The sequence below is a fragment of the Oratosquilla oratoria genome, chromosome 6 (assembly GCF_046742065.1).
Source record: "Oratosquilla oratoria isolate Oo_2021 chromosome 6, ASM4674206v1, whole genome shotgun sequence".
In the NCBI taxonomy this organism is placed as follows: domain Eukaryota; kingdom Metazoa; phylum Arthropoda; class Malacostraca; order Stomatopoda; family Squillidae; genus Oratosquilla; species Oratosquilla oratoria.
In genome coordinates this window covers 72,771,891-72,792,979 of record NC_134782.1, presented here as the reverse complement: position 1 = coordinate 72,792,979, position 21,089 = coordinate 72,771,891, and the positions used below count along the sequence as shown (strand labels likewise).

Here is a 21,089-nt window from a genome sequence, read left to right as displayed (position 1 = left end):
GACTGGAGGAGTGCCTGTATAGTCCCACTTTACAAGGGAAAAGGGGACAAATGTGAGTGTAGTAGTTTCAGAGGGATCAGCTTGTTAAGTATAGTTGGGAAGGCTTATGGGAGGGTCTTGATTGAGAGGATTAAGGGAGGAACAGAGGGAGTAATTGGTGAGGAACAGTGTGGGATTAAGGACAGGTAGGGATTGCGTAGATCAGATTTTTGTGGTAAGACAGACATGTGAGAAACCTTTAGGAAAAGGTAAGGATATTTTTTGGGCTTTTATGGATTTAGAAAAGGCTTATGATAGGGTAAACAGGAAGGCTCTGTGGGAGGTATTGCAGATATATGGGATAGGAGGAAAAAATTCAAGAGCAGTCAAGGGTTTTTACAAGAGTATTAGAGCTTGAGTCACTGCTTCTGACCCAGGGCAGTGGACAAGATGCAGGGATGACCCATCATCCAGGAGGTGCCAAGATAAGAGGGAGGGTAGAGGGTGGAGGGGAGTGGAGCGTACCAGGGATGGAATGGGTGGGAATGGTTTTTATGCCTTTGTTTTTTGGCTACCTCCCTTGTAAGGGGGAAAAAGCCTTTGGTATATGTATAAGAGCTTGTGTTAGGATTAGAATGGAGAGTGTGAGTGGTTTGAGGTAAAAGTGGGACTTCATCAGGGATGTGTTGTCACCTTGGCTGTTCAATTTATACATGGATGGGGTGGTGTGAGATGTAAATGCAAGGGTAGTGGGTAGGGGATTGGAGATGGTTAAAGAAAATAGAGAAAAGTGGTGCTGACAACACTGCGCTTGTAGCAAGATCAGAGGAGGTATTGAGGAAGTTAGTAACAGCTTGGGAAGGTGTGCAAAAAAAGGAAGTTGAAGATAAATGTGGGTAAAAGTAAGGTGATGAGATGTACAAGGAGAGAAAGTGGCAGCAGACTGATAGTGAGTATTAAGGGAGAGAGACTAGAGGAAGTGGATATTTTTTTTATACTTGGGTGTGAATGTAGTGGGAATGGGAGGAGTGGAGGTGGAGGCAGAATGTAAACTGAGAGAAGTGAGTAAATGGCTAGGGGGATTAAAAGGTGTAAAGAGAAATGGACATTAGGGAATGGATGCTAAGAGGAGATTGTATGAAGGAGTGATTGTACCAACAGCACTGTATGGGGCAGAATCATGGAACATAAGAGAGGAAGAGAGGAGTTTGAATGTGCTTGAGATGAGGTGCCTGAGAAGTATGATAGGGGTTACTAGGTAGGATAGAGTGAGAAATGAGGTGAGGAGGAGAACAGGGGTGGAGAGAGAGTTGAGAGATAGGGTTGATGAAAGAGTACTGGGATGGTCACATGGAAAGAATGAGATTAGAAAGATTAGTAGAAGAGGTGTGGAAGGCAGAAGTGGAAGGAGTGAACATGACCTTGGATGAGATGGATGGATGGGGTAAAAGGGACATTGGGAAAGAAGTAAATGTCTGTTAAGGAAGGACAGGAGAGGACAGAAGATAGGGGTGAATGGAGAATGGTTGTGTATGGATGATGATGTGATGCATAAGGGGGAGTGGGTGGGAGTATGTATGAAAAATAAATTGACATAGCCCAAAGGGATTTCTCCCCATCTCCTTTTATGCCTGAGGGGACAGAGAGAGGGGGTTGCTGATTTAATAAAGCAGCCTTGCTGTGGATGTGCTGAGTCTTGCAACATTGCTTCTGACCCAGGGCAGTGGGCAAGATGCAGGGATGACCCATCATTCAGGAGGTGCCAAGAGGGAGGGAAGTGGGTGGATGGCAGTGGTGTATGTTGGGGATGGAATGGGTGGGAGTGGTTTTTATGCCTTTGTTTTTTGGCTACCTCCCTTGTAAGGGGGAGAAAGCCTTTGGTATATGTATGTTATAGATATATTAAAATGTTTTGTTTTCATAATTTGATTAAAATGTTTTTAAAGATCAGTTGGTATATGGTGTTACACACATTTGTATATGTTGGAGTGGTTGCATTTTTCTTTGGTATTTGTAGCATATTTTGGGTTACCATTAAGTTGATGACATCCATTGGAGAGGATTTCTTTTCTAACCTTGTTTTAGCTAGTTTATGAAGAAATAGTTTGAATTATTAAGTTAGCTCCCTGTTATCTCATATGTTGATTTTCAGAATACTGTAGTATGCCACAGCCCTGTAAGAGGGTGGTAGAAAGGGGTTGGTCGGGATGACTAAGTGGTAGCTGCTGAGCCTTGTAACAGGTTGACAGAAAAGCTGGTAGAAAGAGGGGTAGAAGACGGATGTTACATTTTTATGTGTTAGGTATTTATAAATAAAATAACTTGCAGGCGAGTGAGAGTTTGCTATGGCTGGGGGCCTGAATGAAATGCTGACTTGTAATATTTGTAACCTAAATGAGGTATGTAGAAATCTGAGATTGCTTAAGTAAATAATATTGCCATATAGACTTGTGACAACAAATCTAATTTGTTAAAGGGTGGAGGAGAAAATTCAATTGGTTCACAATTGTAAGATCATGCCCTTTGGGGAGGATCTTAAATATAAAATTAAAGATCATTGGACTAAAGAAATCACTATGTCACTGCAAAACTCTGGTAGGACCTTGCTCATGTGATCTTGGAGGATTTCTTGAGTGTACCTCAGAGAAACGTGCTGTATAAGAATTAATGGAAGATAGAAATGGAAAAAATTCTACAGTTTCATTTACCTGAACAAAAAATTATAACTAACAATTTAAAACTTGACGAAATGGAATGGTTAGAGGCAACAGGACCTACCGACTAAAATGTGTGAAACAAAGACAGTAATAACAAAGTTAGTCAATAAGGGGAGAAAGTGAAGAAAGAGGCAAAGGCAGATTACAAAAGAGAAAGGTGGGCAAAAACATTAACACAGAGGAGATGGTGTGAGAGGTAAATGTGAAGGAGATGCGCAGGAGTATGGAGCTGGTAAGTGAAAATGGAAGGACACAGAAGGTGAACCAGTTATTATTTCTGGATGACACTGTGCTTGTAGCTTGGTCAAAGGAGGGGCTAAAGCAATTGGTGGTGGAGAAGGCTAATAAAAGTGCATGTGGGCAAAAGTGAGGTAATGAAATGTACAAGGGAAGAGGGTTTATAAAAGGACAGAAGCTGGAAGATGTGGAAAGCTTTATATTTATATATATGTAGCAGGGGAAAGAGGAGTGGTGATTTAGGAAAGAATGAGTGAAGAAAGACTGGTAAAAGAGGTATGGAAGGCAGATGTGGAGGGAGTGAACATGAGGGGACGTCCTAGGATGAGGTGGATGGATGGGGTGAAGGGGGCTTTGGGGAAGAGGGGAATGTCTGTTGAGGAAGGACGGAAGAGGACAGAAGACAGAGGTGAATGGAGAACGGTTGTATATGGATGATGTTGTGATGCATGAGGTAGAATGGGCGGGAGGATGGGGGGTGAGGTAGTATGTGTGAGCAAAATTTGACGCAGTCCGAAGGGATTTCTCCCCGTCTTCTCCTTTTATGCAATGGGGGGACGGAGAGGGGGGGTCGCCAATTTAATGAAGTGGCCTTGCTGTGGATGTGCTGTGTCTTGCGACACTGCTTCTGACCCAGGGCAGTGGACAGGGTGAAGGGATGACCCGTCATCCAGGAGGTGCTAAGATAAGAGGGAGGGTGGAGGGGTGTGGAGTGTATTCAGGGATGGAATGGGTGGGAATGATTTTATGCCTTTTCCTTTTTGGCTACCTCCCTTGTAAGGGGGAAAAAGCCTTGGTATATGTATGTACAGTCAAGAGAGCAAATAAATGTTTGGGGGAATGAAAAGTATCATGATAAACATAACAAGAGGACTGTATGAAAGGGCGATTTTTCCCACAACATTGTATGGAGCAGAGATTTGGAATTTGAAGGAGGCATAAAGGAAGACCATTCAAGTCAGAAATGAGGTAAAGTAGAAAGCAGGGGTGGAAAGAGAGCTGGCAGATAGGGGCAATCTTAAAAATACTAAAAAGTTTGGATATATGGAAAGAATGAGTAAACGAAGACTAGCAAAAAAGAATGAGGAAGGCAGAGGCAGATGGAGTAAATTTGGAGAAAACCATAAATCAGGTGGATGGACAGGATGAAAAGGACACAGGGGGTAAGAAACATGTATGGTGAACACAGGAGGTAGAATAAAGATAGGTGTGAATGGAGAATGGTTGTGAATGGATGAGAAATATATGTGGTCTGAAGGAATTTATTATCTGCTATGTAAATTCTTAGAGTGGATAAGGGGGAGGGAACCATGTAATGAAGTTCTGGGAATAAATGATTTCGGACTGTTTTGCTCTGCTTTGGAAGTGCTATATTTTGCAGTATTGCCTCTGATTCTAATATTGGATAGGGGACAAGGATGACCCTTCATCCACAAGGAGCTATGATGTAAAGGATAACAAATAGGCTTTGGGTGGGTGTGGGCTGAAGGGTGCTTGTATGTTTTGATTCACCCACCTCTTACAGTGTTAAAAGCATAATACCAAAATATAAATTTTTCACAGAATATCATTATGCAGTTCCTTCATATAAAAGATAAGATGATTAAGTAACATAACACACCAGCATTAAGTTAATGCTTTCTGATTCACTTACCTTCTGACTTCCTTCTTCTGTGACATGAATGCGAAGTTTATCTTGAGCCCTTAAATTTTCACGTCTGACATCAGTATGTCGTACAACAATATCCAGGCAGCACTGGGAGCGCAATGTACCTTGAGGGTCCAGGACAATATAGCGAGTCGGAGCATTGCACAACACTGTAAATGAAATGGCTCTCAATAAAGAAATTATTCAACAAAGGCATTTATATGTGTAGGTGAGCCATTTACAACAAAATTCATGGTTGGTCCAACAGATTGAGCAAATATACAATGGTATTAACTTGTTAATGAAATCATCAAGACAGGTTTTCATTTTACATAAAGATTGTATTCTAATAATTAATCAGGCCACTATCCACTTCTCCCTTAAAGGAGACCTGTGGCCCACAGGAAATAAGCCACAGCAAAGAGTTCAGCCCATAAGTTACTCAGTGAGAAGATGTATTGCTGACTAGAGTAAATGAAGGACAGTGTAGTATTCAGTACCAGGTATTCCATGTCATGACTGCATCTAGTGATTGGTAACTGTAGCTAGACCGATTCTGTAGTACTGTTTTAGTGTCAGGTAGTGTCCTAAACACAGGCATCCCCATGCAACTCTTATCTATCTTGGAAGCGCCTCCTAAGCTGAGTTGATCTACAAGTATTCAATGAAGTATAGAACTTGTCAGTCCATCAAGGATCTTGTGATCTGTATATTTACATAGTTGTAGTATACAGGATAAGAGCTATGTTCATCAGGTCCCATATCTGTATTTCCACTGGTCAATTTCAAATATTGACAGCGTAGATTTGACTCATTCATGCATACAATTACCAAAATGCCCTCCCCCCTTATAAAGAGGGTGGCCAAACCAACACACACACCCACTCTTCACTCATCCCATATCCATCCAGCACACATTTATCATCCCTTTTATTTTAGTTCCTTGTCAATGAAGGGTCATCCCTGCCTTCCCCCCCCTCACTGCCCAGGTTAGACACAATGCAGATACACAACATCTCCATAGTAGGGGCCTGACAGCTAAAGCTGGTCAACTTCCATTGATTCATAAAATGACCCCCCCCCCTTCCACTCAAGAATTTACAGACTAGAAGAAATCCCTTTAGGCAATGTCAATTTATCATCTGTTCAGAAGCACTCTCTATTCTCACATACTACTTGCCCTCACCCTTCCCAACTCAACAGACATTCCACTTGTACCCAAGGCCTCCTTCAACCCATCCATCCATACCTTTCTCAGTCTTCCCCCTCAAGTTCACTCTATCCACATCTACTTTTTGCTAGTCTTTCTCTACTCATTCTTTCAATATATCCAAAACATCACAGTATTCTTTTATCAACCCTACCTGCCAGCTCTCTTTCCTAACTTGCTCTCCATCTCATTTTTCACCCTATTCATACTCGTGACCCTAACCATAATTCTTAAACACTTCATCTTGAAATACATTTAGGCTCCTTTCTGTGTCCTTTCAATTCTAAGTGCCTGACCCATACAGTGTCATGGGCACAATCACCCCTTCATAAAGTCTTCTCTTTGCCCATCACTCTCACATTTACCTCACATACATTGTAGACTGTGGTACTAGTTTGTTTCTTGGTTTACAGCTAATCATACTACAAACATAAACAACATATTGAACAAACACACAGATGCAACAGTTCCTACACAAACATTCCACACACACAGTCCAAACACATAAAATCAAATACTCACCACAGTCCAAGCACATAAAATCAAATATTCACCACATACAACCTTACCAAACTTCACAGAATATGCAACAATCTGAGCAGACAATACACAACACATTGATGGATTCATAACTTTTACAAGAGAACCTTTTCCAACAAGGCAAAAGAAATTAGCCAGTCACTCAGACACCACAACAAAAATTATAACAATATAAACACAAATGGGCGGGAGTGGAATTATGCTTATTGACTTTGGCTACCTCCCTTGTATAGGGGAAAGACCCTTGGTGTATGTATGTATAAACACAAATTAAGAAATCAACACACAAAATCATAATCATCTAGATACTTCCACCACATCAGCACCACGAAACTACACACACTGACTCCAACCATTCAATGCCATACCAAACCATGTACTAGCATGTGACCTAAACATTACCTAACATGGCTGTACACACAAACTGTGGATTGAGGTGATATCAAAATCATAGAACACCTCCCCAACCAAAACATACCAAACTCCAGCAAACATCATAGTGGACAACCCTCCAGACACAACCAAAGTTTTTTTTATACAAATAGAAGAGTATGAGTTGGGGTCAGGAATGGCAAGATCAAATGGTTTGAGGTGATGGAGATCAAGATTGTGTGATATTGCCATGATTGTTCAATGTGTATATAGATGGAATGACTAGTGAGGTAAATGTGATCAAATTATACATGTATGGGATGGTAAGAGAGGTGAAAATGAGAGTGCAACACTGAAATTTTGAGTTGGTGAGTGAGATTGAAAGGAAGTGGGATTTGAGCCAGTTGTTGTTAGTGGATGACACTGCATGAGGAGAGACTGAAGCAGTTGGTAATGAATTTGGAAGGGTGGATGAAAGGAGAAAGTTGAGTGTAAATGTGGACAAAAGTATGGTGATGAGATGCACAAGGAGTGATGATGGCAGCAGGCTAGACATTAGAATATTTCAAATATAAACACTATAAAAGGAAGTCACTGAGTGGTTCACCAACATTACTGTGCCTTCTACCATGCTAATTGGGAAATATGAATTATAAACTTTTAAGGAATTATGGACTTGTACAAACATATGTCTGGCATTTGATAAAACTGTCCAACCTCAGTCCATGCCTAAGAAACCAAAATCCAGGAAACTGAGGTCTGAGAAAAGTGGAGGAGGGGAAAATAGTAAAGTTCAGAAAAAGATCTTTGGCTTAGTTCAGACAGTGAGTGCCAACTTTTAGGGCTGCATTTTCAAGTACTGATGGGTTATGAAGATAGATGATGGGGGAGATAGTTCCCTTTGACATCCATCTCATTAGTAGGTGCTTATCACTAATCACTAAAGATAATTAGTCTCCCAAAACTAATTTGTTTGGTTCCTGCATTTTGATTTATATTTGTGATGAGATTAACCATAACTGAGTATATGGGCTTACAAATAACATTACCTAGAAAAAGAAAATCTCCAGTTGCACTTGATAAATGCATTGTTGATTATAATAAAGTTTAATTGACTGGAAACCTGTAGCCCTATAATGGCTGACAACAGCCCTCAGACCCTCCCAGAGATCTCTGGAAATAAGTACACTGTTGTATTAGCATGAGACATCTTCTATGTCATTGACTTGTAGTACCACGATGAAGAGAGTTGTTGCCAGTTATCAGCTTTCCTTATGTTAAAAGGTGGAAGAAATGTAATTAGGGTTGACAGAGAGATTTTGGGCCCAGTCCGGAGACCTGACCTTCAGATGAAAGTAAGGATGTCAACATACACATACATATACCAAGGCTTTTCCCCCCTTTCAAGGGAGGTAGCCAAAAAGGAAAAGGCATAAAATCATTCCCACCCATTCCATCCCTGAATACACTCCACACCCCTCCACCCTCCCTCTTATCTTAGCACCTCCTGGATGATGGGTCATTCCCTGCACCTTGTCCACTGCCCTGGGTCAGAAGCAGTGTCGCAAGACACAGCACATCCACAGCAAGGCCGCTTCATTAAATCGGCGACCCCCCCTCTCCATCCCCCAATGCATAAAAGGAGAAGACGGGGAGAAATCCCTTCGGGCTGCGTCAAATTTTGCTCACACATACTACCTCACCCCCCATCCCCCCACCCATTCCACCTCATACATTACAACATCATCCATATACAACCGTTCTCCATTCACCCCTGTCTTCTGTCCTCTTCCATCCTTCCTCAACAGACATTCCTCTCTTCCCCAAAGCCCCCTTCACCCCATCCATCCAACTCATCCTAGGACATCCCCTCATGTTCACTCCCTCCACATCTGCCTTCCATACCTCTTTTACTAGTCTCCCTTCACTCATTCTTTCCATGTGTCCAAACCATCCTAATACTCTTTCATCAACCCTATCTCCCAACTCCCTTTCCACCCCCGTTCTCCTCCTCACCTCCTCATTTCTCACTCTTATCTAGCCTAGTAACACCCATCATACTTCTCAGACACCTCATCTCAAACACATTCAAATTCCTTCTCTCTTCCTCTCTTATGTTCCATGTTTCTGCCCCATACAGTGTTGTTGGCACAATCACTCCTTCATAGTCTCCTCTTAGCATCCATTCCCAAATATCTATTCCTCATTACACTTTTTAATCCACTAAGGCATTTACTCGCTTCTCTCAATCTACATTCTACTTCCACCTCCACTCCACCTTTTCCTGCCACATTTGCACTCAAGTATCTTAAACTATCCACTTCTTCCAATCGCTCTCCCTTAATGCTCACTTCCAGTCACTTTCACCCCTTGAACATCTCATCACCTTACTTTTACCCACATTTATCTTTAGCTTTCTTCTATCACACACTCTCCCAAACTCTGTCACCAACTTCCTCAATCCCTCCTCCAATCCTGCCACAAGTCCGCAAACAACAGCTGGCTCACCTCCCACTTTTCTCCATTTTCTTTAAACATCTTCAATCCCTGACCCACCACCCTTGCATTTACCTCTCGCACCACCCCATCCATGTATAGATTGAACACCCAGGGTGACATAACACATCCCTGAAGAAGTCCCACCTTTACCTCAAACCACTCACTCTCTCCATTTCTAATACTGACACATGCTCTACTTCTCTTGTAAAAACTCTTGACAGCTCCTAGAAGCTTTCCTCCTATCCTGTACAGTATATCTGCAAAACCTCCGACAGTGCCTTCCTGTCTACCTTGTCATAAGCCTTTTCCAGATACATAAAAGTCCAAAAAACATCCTTACCTTTTCCTATAGCTTTCTCACTTATCTGTCTTGCCACAAAAATCTGATCTACACAACCTCTACCTGTCCTAAATCCACACTGTTTTTCACCAATTATATATATGTGGATACAAAAGGAAATGAGTGATGAGGAAAAAGAGAAAGACAAAGCTCTCAAAATTGAAGCCAATGATAGAAATGAGAAGAGAACTGAGACGGAAAAAAATTAGTTTTTCTGGAGAGTGCTGGACTTGAGACTGAAAAAATGGTACATAAAAACACTTAAACCAAAAAAAAATAAAAGAAAATAAGAAACTAAAAGTGGCATACACAAATATTGATGGCATGATCTCTGGAATCAATGAACTGAATGACTATCTAGAAACACAAAAACCTGACATCATGGGAATAGTAGAGGCAATATTTAAAGGACCTCTATCAACAAGCATAGTGGGACATGGTCTATACAACCACTGGGGGAAAAATAGAACTGAAAAGCAGGGAGGTGTCATGATATTGGCCAAAAAGGGTCTAAATGTGACAAAGATTATTGAAGGCCAAGGCAATGTAGAATTAATTATGATCAAAATTGCTAACAAAAAGATGAAAAGCAGAAAATTTGTAGCAGTGTACGTACCACCAAAAACACGTGTGGTTGGACAGCGAACATTCCAAATTATTGGAAGACACAATGATTGTGCTAAACGAGTTAATGAAAGAGGGTGGAAACATAGTAATCATGGGCAATTTTAATGCAAAAGACATAATCTGGGAAGAAATGATAGTTAAAGGGGGAGATGAACTTTGGAGCAACATTCTACTGGATATGACCATCGAATACACCCTAACACAATGGGTTAAGGAAAATACTAGATATAGAAACAATGAGGAACCATCAAAACTATACTTAATATTAACTTCTGAACCAGTATTGTGAACAAAATGGAGTATAAAACACCAATTGGAAAGAGTGACCATACACTAATAGAGTTAGAATTAAAAGAACAGAACAATGTAGACAGGGATGACAAACACAGAGAAGGAAGATTAATGTACAACAAAACGGATTTTGTTAAACTAAGAAAAAATTTCCAAAACACAAACTGGGATAAATTCTCTAAAGGGGAAACAAAGACAGAAGACAAATGGAACATATGCAAAGAAAAGTACAAGGAATGAATTAACAAATAATATGTACCAAAAAAGAAACAAAAAGAGATTTACATAGTGTTGGTTCAACAAAAGGTGTAGTGAAGCTAGACAGAGGAGAGCCAAAACTATACACAATTTAACCCCTTCCATACGGTGCTGCACACGTAGGCGTCATGGACTTAGATCTCGGTGGCAGCAGCCAATGCCAGCCGTACGACGTGTCGTAATAATACTCGCATCATAAAATATAGTCACCGCTTATATCGATCGTTCTCTCTTCACCCGTGAATTTTGATAACCATAGAAAATGCGACTACAAAAGAATTAGAATGTCATTATGGAGGGGCGACTACAATAAATATAATCAAGACGCCGATATGGCAGCCTCGCGAATACACTCGCTCCCCATGACGCCTACGTGTGCGGCACCGTATGGAAGGGGTTAAGAATAAATTGGATGTGGAGAGATATGAAAACGGGTCACTATGAGCATAGCTCTTGTCCCATAAAATACAACTAGGTAAATACATGCAAGTACCTGTCAATGATCCAACAAATGCATTGCTCAACATGATAACCCATCAAACGTGTTACTTGGTCCATGCATCATAAATTACATATGAATCATATTTCATTAGCATACAGTATACAGATGAATTCAAAATACCAACACTACCCAACTTACATACATACATACATATACCAAGGCTTTTTCCCCCTTACTAGGGAGGTAGCCAAAAAGGAAAAGGCATAAAATCATTCCCACCCATTCCATCCCTGAAAACACTCTGCACCCCTCCACCCTCCCTCCCATCTTATCACAGCTGTCTGTATTATGAATTGTTTGTTAATTATTTTTCAATGTCATTTTAAGTGTTCAGTACTGTATATGCCAATGTATGATATAAAGTCAATACATGTTCTTTTTACACTAAAACACAATACTAAAACTAAAGTACCAAAAATACATAAAATTAAAATAAAATGTAATTAAAGTAGTAACTTGGAACACAAAAGATTATGTCTTACTGTTATGCAAGTATAAGGAATTTGCAACCATATTTGTTTATATCTCTGAATGTTTGTAACATGTTCATAAGTTGAGTGGTGTCTGTATAAGTAAAACTTAACCACTTACCCTGAAAGGATATAGGAAATTCATATGGGTTGTACAAAGTGATTACTTGTTTGTGCGATGTTTGGTCATCTTGATAGAAGGTTACTGTTGATGGAAACACAAAGAGTGGCAAACGCCCATTAAGATCCAATCGTCTCTGCATCACGGCATTACCTGTAAACATGGTTTGCATAAGCCTCTCATCCTGTTTTCCATCTCTTCCATTTACAACATGCCACATTAGCATTAACCACTTTGCTATGATGATGTAGCCCACAGATTTTATTATGATTAATGGCTTACAATTTTGTTTAGTTTAAGGACTGCCACTGCAGCAAAGGGGTGACAGCCATTTCAATTCACCCCTTTGCTACAATGTACAATACTTCATCCCTGACAATATTACTCAGCTTGGAAAATCCCACAATAGAGCAAATACTAAATTCCTTTTGCCCTTAACCAGCGCAGCCCATTCTCCTTAATCTTTACTGCACAGGTACTTGCCTAACTGTATTCACCAAATTGTATACATGAGGTCTTATCTCTTATTCTCTATTTATATCTAGTTTTAAATTCATATATGGATCCAGCTTCTGCTATATCATTTTCTAGGCTATTCCAGGAGCTTGTGCATCTGTAGATTTGTGTTTATGATCTACATTGAGTCTGGAGGTGTTGAGACAAGTAAGGTGGCGTTTTATAGCTTTAATCTCTCTGTGTAGACTGATCTACATTTTGGAACATTCCCCGAAGAAAACTGGCAGTTATCAATGATACTATTTACCTGTACATGGTGGCTGCTACCACAACATGGAGCTATACACAATTTATTCTCTACTATCTACATCTACTCTATTTCTACAATTTACAATGCATGAACTGAATATGGACACTCAGTATTTATGCATAAATGACTGATTTACAAGCAATGGAAACAAAAAAATATATTGGTCATATGATGTTGATTTTGCAGTTGGCAATGTCAGATGCAGGTGTCCTGATGCCTAGTTAACCGTGTGAGATCAGACACATTTGACCTAAATGCCCGCTGTGAGGTCAAACACAATAGGTGGTCCCATGGGAGTTCTCTGGAGATGTTGGATATTCCATCCTGTACTAATGCATGCATGTGTGCATGTGCACACTAGACATCTAAAGGATTGACTATTCCCTTCAATCATTTTGCAACAGATGCTTAGCTCAGCTACCACTCACAGACATGGAGTAATATGGAATTCAGTAGTGCTGTATAGTAGTGATTAAGGCCTATATACAATAAGTGGTGTATATAAAGTGTATTTTAAGTAATGTACTACACAGTGATTTAAGTTACAATCTATGTGAATACTGTACATATGATTATGGATTGAACATTTTGAACAAAGTGATCTTGAGTCCCCTTACATCTCCATATCCAACTAAAAGGCCCTCCTTATGCTTGGATTACACCTTTTTCTTGTCTGAAAACATGGTACAGGTAATTTTTTTTTTTTTTTTTTTTTTTTAGGGGGGAATTCTATAAGTCAGAAAGGCCTCAGCCCCTAGCATCCCAACTTAAAGAGAGTTTACTGTATTGGTTTCTGCTGTAAGTGGTAAATTAAGGAAGCTTATGGTTTGGGAAGGCAAGGAAAGGTGCCATGGTTAAGGCTTTAAGTCATTAAAGGCTTTCTCTTGGTCAGGTGTCCAAATGAAGGGAGTGTCCTTCTTAAGTAGTGAAGTTCATGGTGCTGCTATACCAGCATAACCTTGAATGTAATGCCTTTAAAATCCTGATAGACCAAGGAATGGATTGTGATCAACAGAAGTAGGATGTGGAAAATCATTGACTGCCTTAACCTTGTCTTGCAAAGTTAAAATTCCTTGTGAGTTAAGAACATGCCCTAAGAGGCCTATTTCTTTCTGAGAGGAGGAGCATTTCTTAAACTTCAGTTTAAGACCTGCTTTTGCTAGTCATGAGAAGACAGTATATGTGTAAAAGTTCACTAATGGATATGGAAACGATGATCATGTCATCAATTACACAAACACTGAATGACCTGTAAGACCTGCAAGAACTGTGTGCATAAGTCGTGTGAATACTGAAGGAGCTAAAATAAGACCTATGGCTAGTTGTTTGAAGTGATAATAACCTGTAGGTGTGCTAAAGACTGTCAGAATACTAGACTCTGGAGCAAGGGGAATCTGGAAATACCCTGACATAAGGTCCAAGGCTGTGACTACATTGTTTTCACCGTTGGAGTGCAAGAGGTCCTGTATTACTGGGATAGGGTGGTTATCTGGTATCATGAGCTTATTTCTCTGAAATCCACTACTGGCTGGAAAGAATCATTGTTTAGAGACAACAAAGAGAGGGAAATTCCATTCACTGACTGATGATTCTATGATGTCTTACACAATCATGTCTTGGATAAGGTTATCTACAATTATGCTTTTACTGTGTGGTATTCTGTACGTGGGAATGTAACGTGGTTTAGAGTTCTCATGAAGGGGTATACTGTTAACTTTGTTCTATCCATTCACGGCATTGTGCTTTTCATGCATCATTTGTTTTGTGTTGTTTTTTGGATGTATGGAGACACCAGGGACTTGAAGAATGGACAGGACAGGTGTGAAGGCTTTTCTATTTAAAAGAACAAAACGCTGCTCCTTTATTCTTTTATTTACCCTGAAACACTGATCTATAAGTTCAACAAATGGTAGCAGAGCATAGTTGTGGCAGATGGTAAAGAAATTATTGAGTATAAAGGAGAAAAAAAATAAATAAATAAAAATAAAAGGATGGGCAACAACAAATGTGGTGGATGAGTGCAAATGCCAGTCTTCAGAGGAGAGCAAAGTTATGATTGAAAAGAAGAAGCAAGCTGTGACAATTGCTTTGTCATTCCTAAAAGGAAGTAAAGTGAGGAATGGATAATTTTTCTTAAAGAAATGAATATTGACAAGTTGGGAAGTGACAATGGAGTGAACATTTTGCTTCAACACTTAGACAAATGGTACAAAAAGGATGAAATGTCAGCTGCATATGAAGCCTGGACAAAGTTTGATAGCTACAAAAAAGTAAAGGAAGACAATATTGAGAAGTATATTTTAGAATTTGTAAAGAAAAATGCAATTTTGAGTAACTATAAAGTGACCTCCCAGCCTGGGGAATTGGCTGCATGTTATTGTGGCTAAGTAACATGCAGCTGATACTTTAGGGTCTATATGGGGTGCCCCTATGGACCAGAGCCATACATCATTTTGTCTGTGATAGAAGAAATCTTTATTCATAGAGAAATGATACTTTATTATAGCGCAACTGTCCCTCTATTATGCTGCCCCCCACCTCTTGTTACTGTTCTGTACTATTTCTCTGAATATTAATTCCCTTTGTCTAACCCTATGGTGGGGGAAAAGAATACTGCCACCAAGTCTTCCTATTTGAGTCATATGAGGAAAAAAAAAAAAAAAAAAAAAAAAAAAAAAAAAAACATAAGAGTGTCAATGAAGAGTTTTCCAACCAGTACCCTAACGTTTGGGTCTTTTAATGTGCATGGATGTGGTACAGATGAGAGTAAAAGTGAAGAGATAGGCAGGATGTTTGAGAAGAAAGATGGATGTGTTGGCATTAACCTCTTCACTCCGGGGCACATCGCACATCTGGCAGCATTAGCTGCCCGACGTGCGATGTTGTGTCATAATAATCGCATTATAAAAAATAAAGTCAGTGCTCAATCGTTCATTCTCTTTCACCCGTGTATTTTGATAACCATAGAAAATTGATGAAGCCAGTAGAGAGAATGAAAATTATGTAGGTACGACTACAATAGATATAATCAAGATGGCGATGTCGGCATCATCGAGTACCCACTTGCTCCTCATGCCGCCTACGTAGGCGTCACTGTATGGAAGTGATTAAGTGAAACTATATTGAAAGGGAGGGGCGAGTGTAAGTCTGGGAGTGTAGATGAAAGGTTCTCAGGGGTGAAGAGAAGATGAGGGAGAGAAGGGGTGGCTATACTAGTAAGTGCATAAAAACCACTCCCACCCATTCCATCCCTATCACACTCCACTTCCCTCCCTCTTATCTTAGCACCTCCTAGATGATGGGTCATCCCTGTATCTTATCAATTACCCTGGGTCAGAAGCAGTGTTGTAAGACACAGCACATCTGCAGCAAGGCCGCTTCATTAAATTGGCGACCCTCCTCTCTGTCCTCTCATGCAGAAAAGGAAAAGACGGGGAGAAATCACTTTGGGCTACATCAAATTTTTCTCACACATACTCCCTCACCCCCTATCCATTCTACCTAATACATCACATCATCCATATACAACCATTCTCCATTCACCCCTGTCTTCTGTCCTCTCCCATCCTTCCTCAACAGACATTCCCTTCTTCCCAATACCCCTTTTACCCCATCCATCCATCTCATCCTAGGATGCCCCCTCATGTTCACTCCTTCCACACCTATTTTACTATTCTTTCTTTGCTCATTCTTTCCATGTGTCAAAACCATACCAATACTCTTTCATCCATAGAGGTGGAGGTGGAGGCTGAAGAAATTAAAGTATGATAAATTTATCTATTCTAACCTAACCTAACCTAACCTACCCTGCCAACCTAACCTAATCCTTATTTAGTAATGCAGTACCTGTAATTCTAGAGGTCATCAGATTTGTCATCATCTACAACCTCTGAATCTATCAAAACAAAGATGGCATCTAAGGAGTCAAAGCGACTTCATTCGTTTCTCTCTGGGTTTTAGCAACATTTTCTGATATCGATTTCCACCAGGAAAAATATTTATTATATTGATGTATTATAATTTATCAAATCAATATTTAATTTTCTAATGCTATATTGTATACGTGTGCACTTCTAAAAAAAATACACACACATTGGTCAAAGTGACAGCAAAATTTGGAACTCCAGGAAAAATTCAAATTTCATTGATCTCAACAATGAGGGAGAACCTTTGTTGTATTAATAGGGAAGGGGAAAGCTTGTGGTGTAGTGGGAAGGTGAAGAAAAAGGTGAGATGGATTACTGAGGAAAATAGAAGGAAATGAGGAAGGGGACAAATGGACCGTGGATGTTAGAAGGGGTTTTAACAAAAGGGGTGCAGAACACAGAGATGAGGAAGAACAAGGAAGAGGTTCAAAAGCAGAAATATAGATAATAGCAGATCAATGGAAAGAGAAGATAACTGCCTTTTTGGATTTAATGAGGGAGGAGGTGACAACCTCCCCCGACTAGTAAATCTAGAGGAGAAACTAAAAAAAATGAATGAAGCATGGGAGGTTAGGTTTAACCAATCAACACTAGTTACCCAAAGAGTTGATAAACTGGAAGAACTAAAGGTGAATCAAAACCTAACTAAAGAAATAGAAGAATTAAAAAGATGGTTAAAAGAAGTAAAAGGTGAGAATGAGGAATTAAAGAATAATAATAAAGAGAATAATGAGTCCATAGTAAAAGAAGCACAGGGTTGGAGAATAGTCAAGGAGAACAACAAAATTTTATTTAGATATATAGTGACACAACAGATGAAAGAAGAATCTAAGGGCAGTTATTAAAGTGATGAGAGAGAATGAGAATATAGTAAGAGACTTAGCAGACAAAAAGAAATGTATAATTATATGAGGGATGGAAGAGAAGCATATTCCAAATAGGACCAAAAGAGTACAAGAGGAAAAGGAAAAGGTAAACAAGATATTAGAAGTAGTTCAAGAGGATGGACAAGAAAGAGGGAAAGAAACTGAAGAAAAATATATATAATAGGGAAATACAATACAGATCAGACCAGACCAAGTAAGATCAAATTCAGGTCACAAACGATCGCAGAGAATATCTTAGCAAAAACAGGGAAACTAGCAAACAGTGATCAATATAAACAGGTATGGATAAAAAGAGAAATTAATAAAGAGGAGAGAGAGGATGAGAAAACAAAAGACTAGAAGCCAAGGAAAAAAATGTGAAAAGAGCAGAGACAGAAAAAGAGAAATTCTATTGGAGAGTAGTGAATATGAAAGTGAGGAAATGGTTCATAGCAGAGAAAAACAAAAAGGAAACAGAAAACACAATGGAAGTAGCAGAAAATTAAAAGCATCTTACACAAACATGATGGCTTCATAACAGGCTTGAACGAAATGAATAATTACTTGAAGGAAAAAGAACCAGACATAATGGGAATTGTAGAGACAAAATTGAAAGGTCCACTACCACCCAACAATGTAGGACATGGTGCATATAATTATTGGATTAGAAACAGAGAGGTAAAACAAGGGGGTGGAGTTATGTTCCTGACTAAGAAGGATATAAATGTGAAGAATGTCACATATGGAAAGAATAGAGTAGAAATGATTATGATGGAAGTGGAGGACAGGGATTGTGTCCTCTTGTATCTCTACTATCCCATTTTATTAGATCCTCTCTATCAATAGTTTCTATGCCTTTCATGATTTTATAGTTATCAAGTCTCCTCTCTCTCTTCTTTGCTCTAATGTCTGTAGCTCAAGTTTTGCTAGTCTCTCCTCATATGATAGTTCTGAGAGTCCTGATGCCATAAAGAAGCAAATATATGAAACAATTGAGTACAGGAGTTATAGATCCAAGAATGTAAACATACATACATATACCAAAGGCTTTTTCCCCCTTACACGGGGGGTAGCCAAAAAGAAAAAGGCATAGAAACCACTCCCACCCATTCCATTCCTTACATATTCCACTCCCCCCCACCCTTCCTCTTATCTTGGCGCCTCATGGATAACTGGTCATCCCTGCATCCAGTCCACTGCCCTGGGTCAGAAGCAGTGTCACCAGACACAGCACATCCACAGCAAGGCCGCTTCATAAATTCGGTAACCCTCTCTCTCCATCCCCTCATGCAGAAAAGAAGATGGGGAGAAATCCCTTCGGGCTGTATCTAATTTTTTCTCATACATACTTCCTCACCCCCCCATCCCCCACCCACTCCCCCTCATGCATCACAGCATCATCCATACACAACCCTTCTCCATTCACCCTTATCTTCTGTCCTCTCCCGTCCTTCCTCAACAGACATTCCTCTCTTTTGTAATGCCCCTTTCACCCCATCCATCCATCTCATCCTAGGATGCCCCCTCATATTCACTCCTTCCACACCTCTTTTACTAATCTTTCTTCACTCATTCTTTCCATGTGTCCAAACCATCCTAATACTCTTTCATCAACCCTATCTCCCAGCTCCCTTTCCACCCCTGTTCTCCTCCTCACCTCCTCATTTCTCACTCTATCTAGCCTAGTAATCCCTATCATACTTCTCAGACATTTCATCTCAAACACATTCAAACTCCTTCTCTCTTCCTCTCTTATGTTCCATGTTTCTGCCCCATACAGTGCTGTTGGCACAATCACTCCTTCATATAACCTCCTCTTAGCATCCATTCCCAGATGTCTATTTCTCATTACACTTTTTAATCCACCAAGGCATTTACTCGCTTCTCTCAATCTACATTCTACCTCCACCCCCACTCCTCCCTTTCCTGCCACATTCGCACCCAAGTATCTAAAAATATCCACTTCCTCCAGTCTCTCATCCTTAATACTCAATTCCAGCCTGCTGTCACTCTTTCCCCTTGTACAGCTCATCACCTTACTTTTGCCCACATTTATCTTCAGCTTCCTTCTTTCACACACCTTCTCAAACTCTGTCACTAACTTCTTCAATCACTCCTCTGATCCTGCTACAAGCGCAGTGTCATCAGCAAACAACTGGCTTATTTCCCACTTTTCTCCATTTTCTTTAACCATTCACCTCTTGCACTACCCCACCCATGTATAGATTGAACAGCCAGGGCAACATAACACATCCCTGACAAAGTCCCACCTTTACCTCAAACCATTCATTCTCTCCATTTCTAATCCTAACACAAGCTCTTCTACTCTCGTAAAAACTTTTGACTGCTCTTAACAGCTTTCCTCCTATCCCATATATCTGCAGCATCTCCCACAGTGCCTTCCTGTCTACCCTGTTGTAAGCATTTTCCAGATCCATAAAAGCCCAAAAGACATCCTCACCTTTTCCTATAGCTTTCTCACATATCTGTCTTACCACAAAAATCTGATCTACACAACCCCTACCAGTCCTAAAACCACACTGTTCCTCACCAATTACTCCCTCTGTTCCTCTCCTAATCCTCTCAATCAAGATCCTCCCATAAGCCTTCCCAACTACACTCAACAAGCTGAGCCCTCTGAAACTACTACACTCACACTTGTCCCCCTTTCCCTTGTAAAGTGGAACTATACATGTACTCCTCCAGTCCTTTGGCACTCTACCCTCTCTTAAACAAACATTAAATAACCTCACCAGCCAGTCCACCATCACTGTACCTCCTTTCTTCAGACATTCTGCATGACATCCATCCAACCCAGGTGCCTTACCTGCTCTCATCATCTTACCAGTTGTTTTCACTTCATCTTTCCCTATTTATCCTCCATTTTCCTCACTCATAACTTTTCTTAGCGCTTCCCACTGCAACTACCTTTACCTACCTATCCTCCTTCACATTTAGCAACTCCCTAAAATACTCTGCCTACCTTCCTCTCACTTCTCTTCCATTATCATCTCTCCACTTGATTCGCCTCCTCTTCCTCTTTTAATTTCCTTCCAAAACATCTTTTTATTACTTTCAAAATATTCTGTCATACTCTTACCCCATTTCACATCTGCTCTCCTCTTTGCTTCCTTTATCTTATGCTTATCTCCACCATCAATTCTCCACTTCCCAATCACTCCATCTATTGGTTCATTTCCTACCCTAGCATTAAGGTCTCCCAATACAACTACATTGACATTTCTCCCTAATCCCTCCATGTACTCATTTATATCTACCCAAAAAGCCTCCCTTTCTTCTACACTCTTCTCACTACCAGACCCATATGTACTTCCAAAAAACCTACATCTCCCTTCCCAGGTTTACCTTCATCCACATCAACCTTGATGAAACCTCCTTCCACTTCACTACACGCTTACTGATCTCTTCACTTACTAGTATAGCCACCCCTTTTCTCCCTCATCCCCTCTTCACTCCTGAGTACCTCCCAGTTACACTCCCAAACTCACACTTACTCTTCCCTTTCATTTTAATTTCACTCAAAGCCAGCACATCCATCTTTCTTCTTGCAAACATACTGCCTATCTCTTCCCTTTTACTCTCATCTGTACCACATCCACCCACATTAAAAGACCCAATGTAGCCTTTGGGGCTACAGGTAGCAAGACTCCTAATCCCATCCCCCGTCCCGTTTTTTGTCGCCTCTTGCAACTCAAGTGG

The 21,089-nt window shown here is 40.2% G+C and overlaps 1 protein-coding gene across 10 annotated transcripts in view; it reads right to left on the bottom strand.

The window, feature by feature from the left end:
- The window catches only part of LOC143026610 (motile sperm domain-containing protein 1-like), a 93,375-nt gene that overhangs the window by 40,573 nt on the left and 31,713 nt on the right, over positions 1–21,089 (bottom strand). For all 10 annotated transcript variants that reach the window (XM_076187302.1, XM_076187308.1, XM_076187306.1 and 7 more), the window contains 2 exons: positions 11,812–11,964; positions 4,588–4,751 (listed from right to left, as the gene is read on the bottom strand). In XM_076187302.1, the coding sequence (XP_076043417.1) occupies positions 4,588–4,751; positions 11,812–11,964 (317 nt within the window). The remainder of the gene's footprint in view (positions 1–4,587; positions 4,752–11,811; positions 11,965–21,089) is intronic.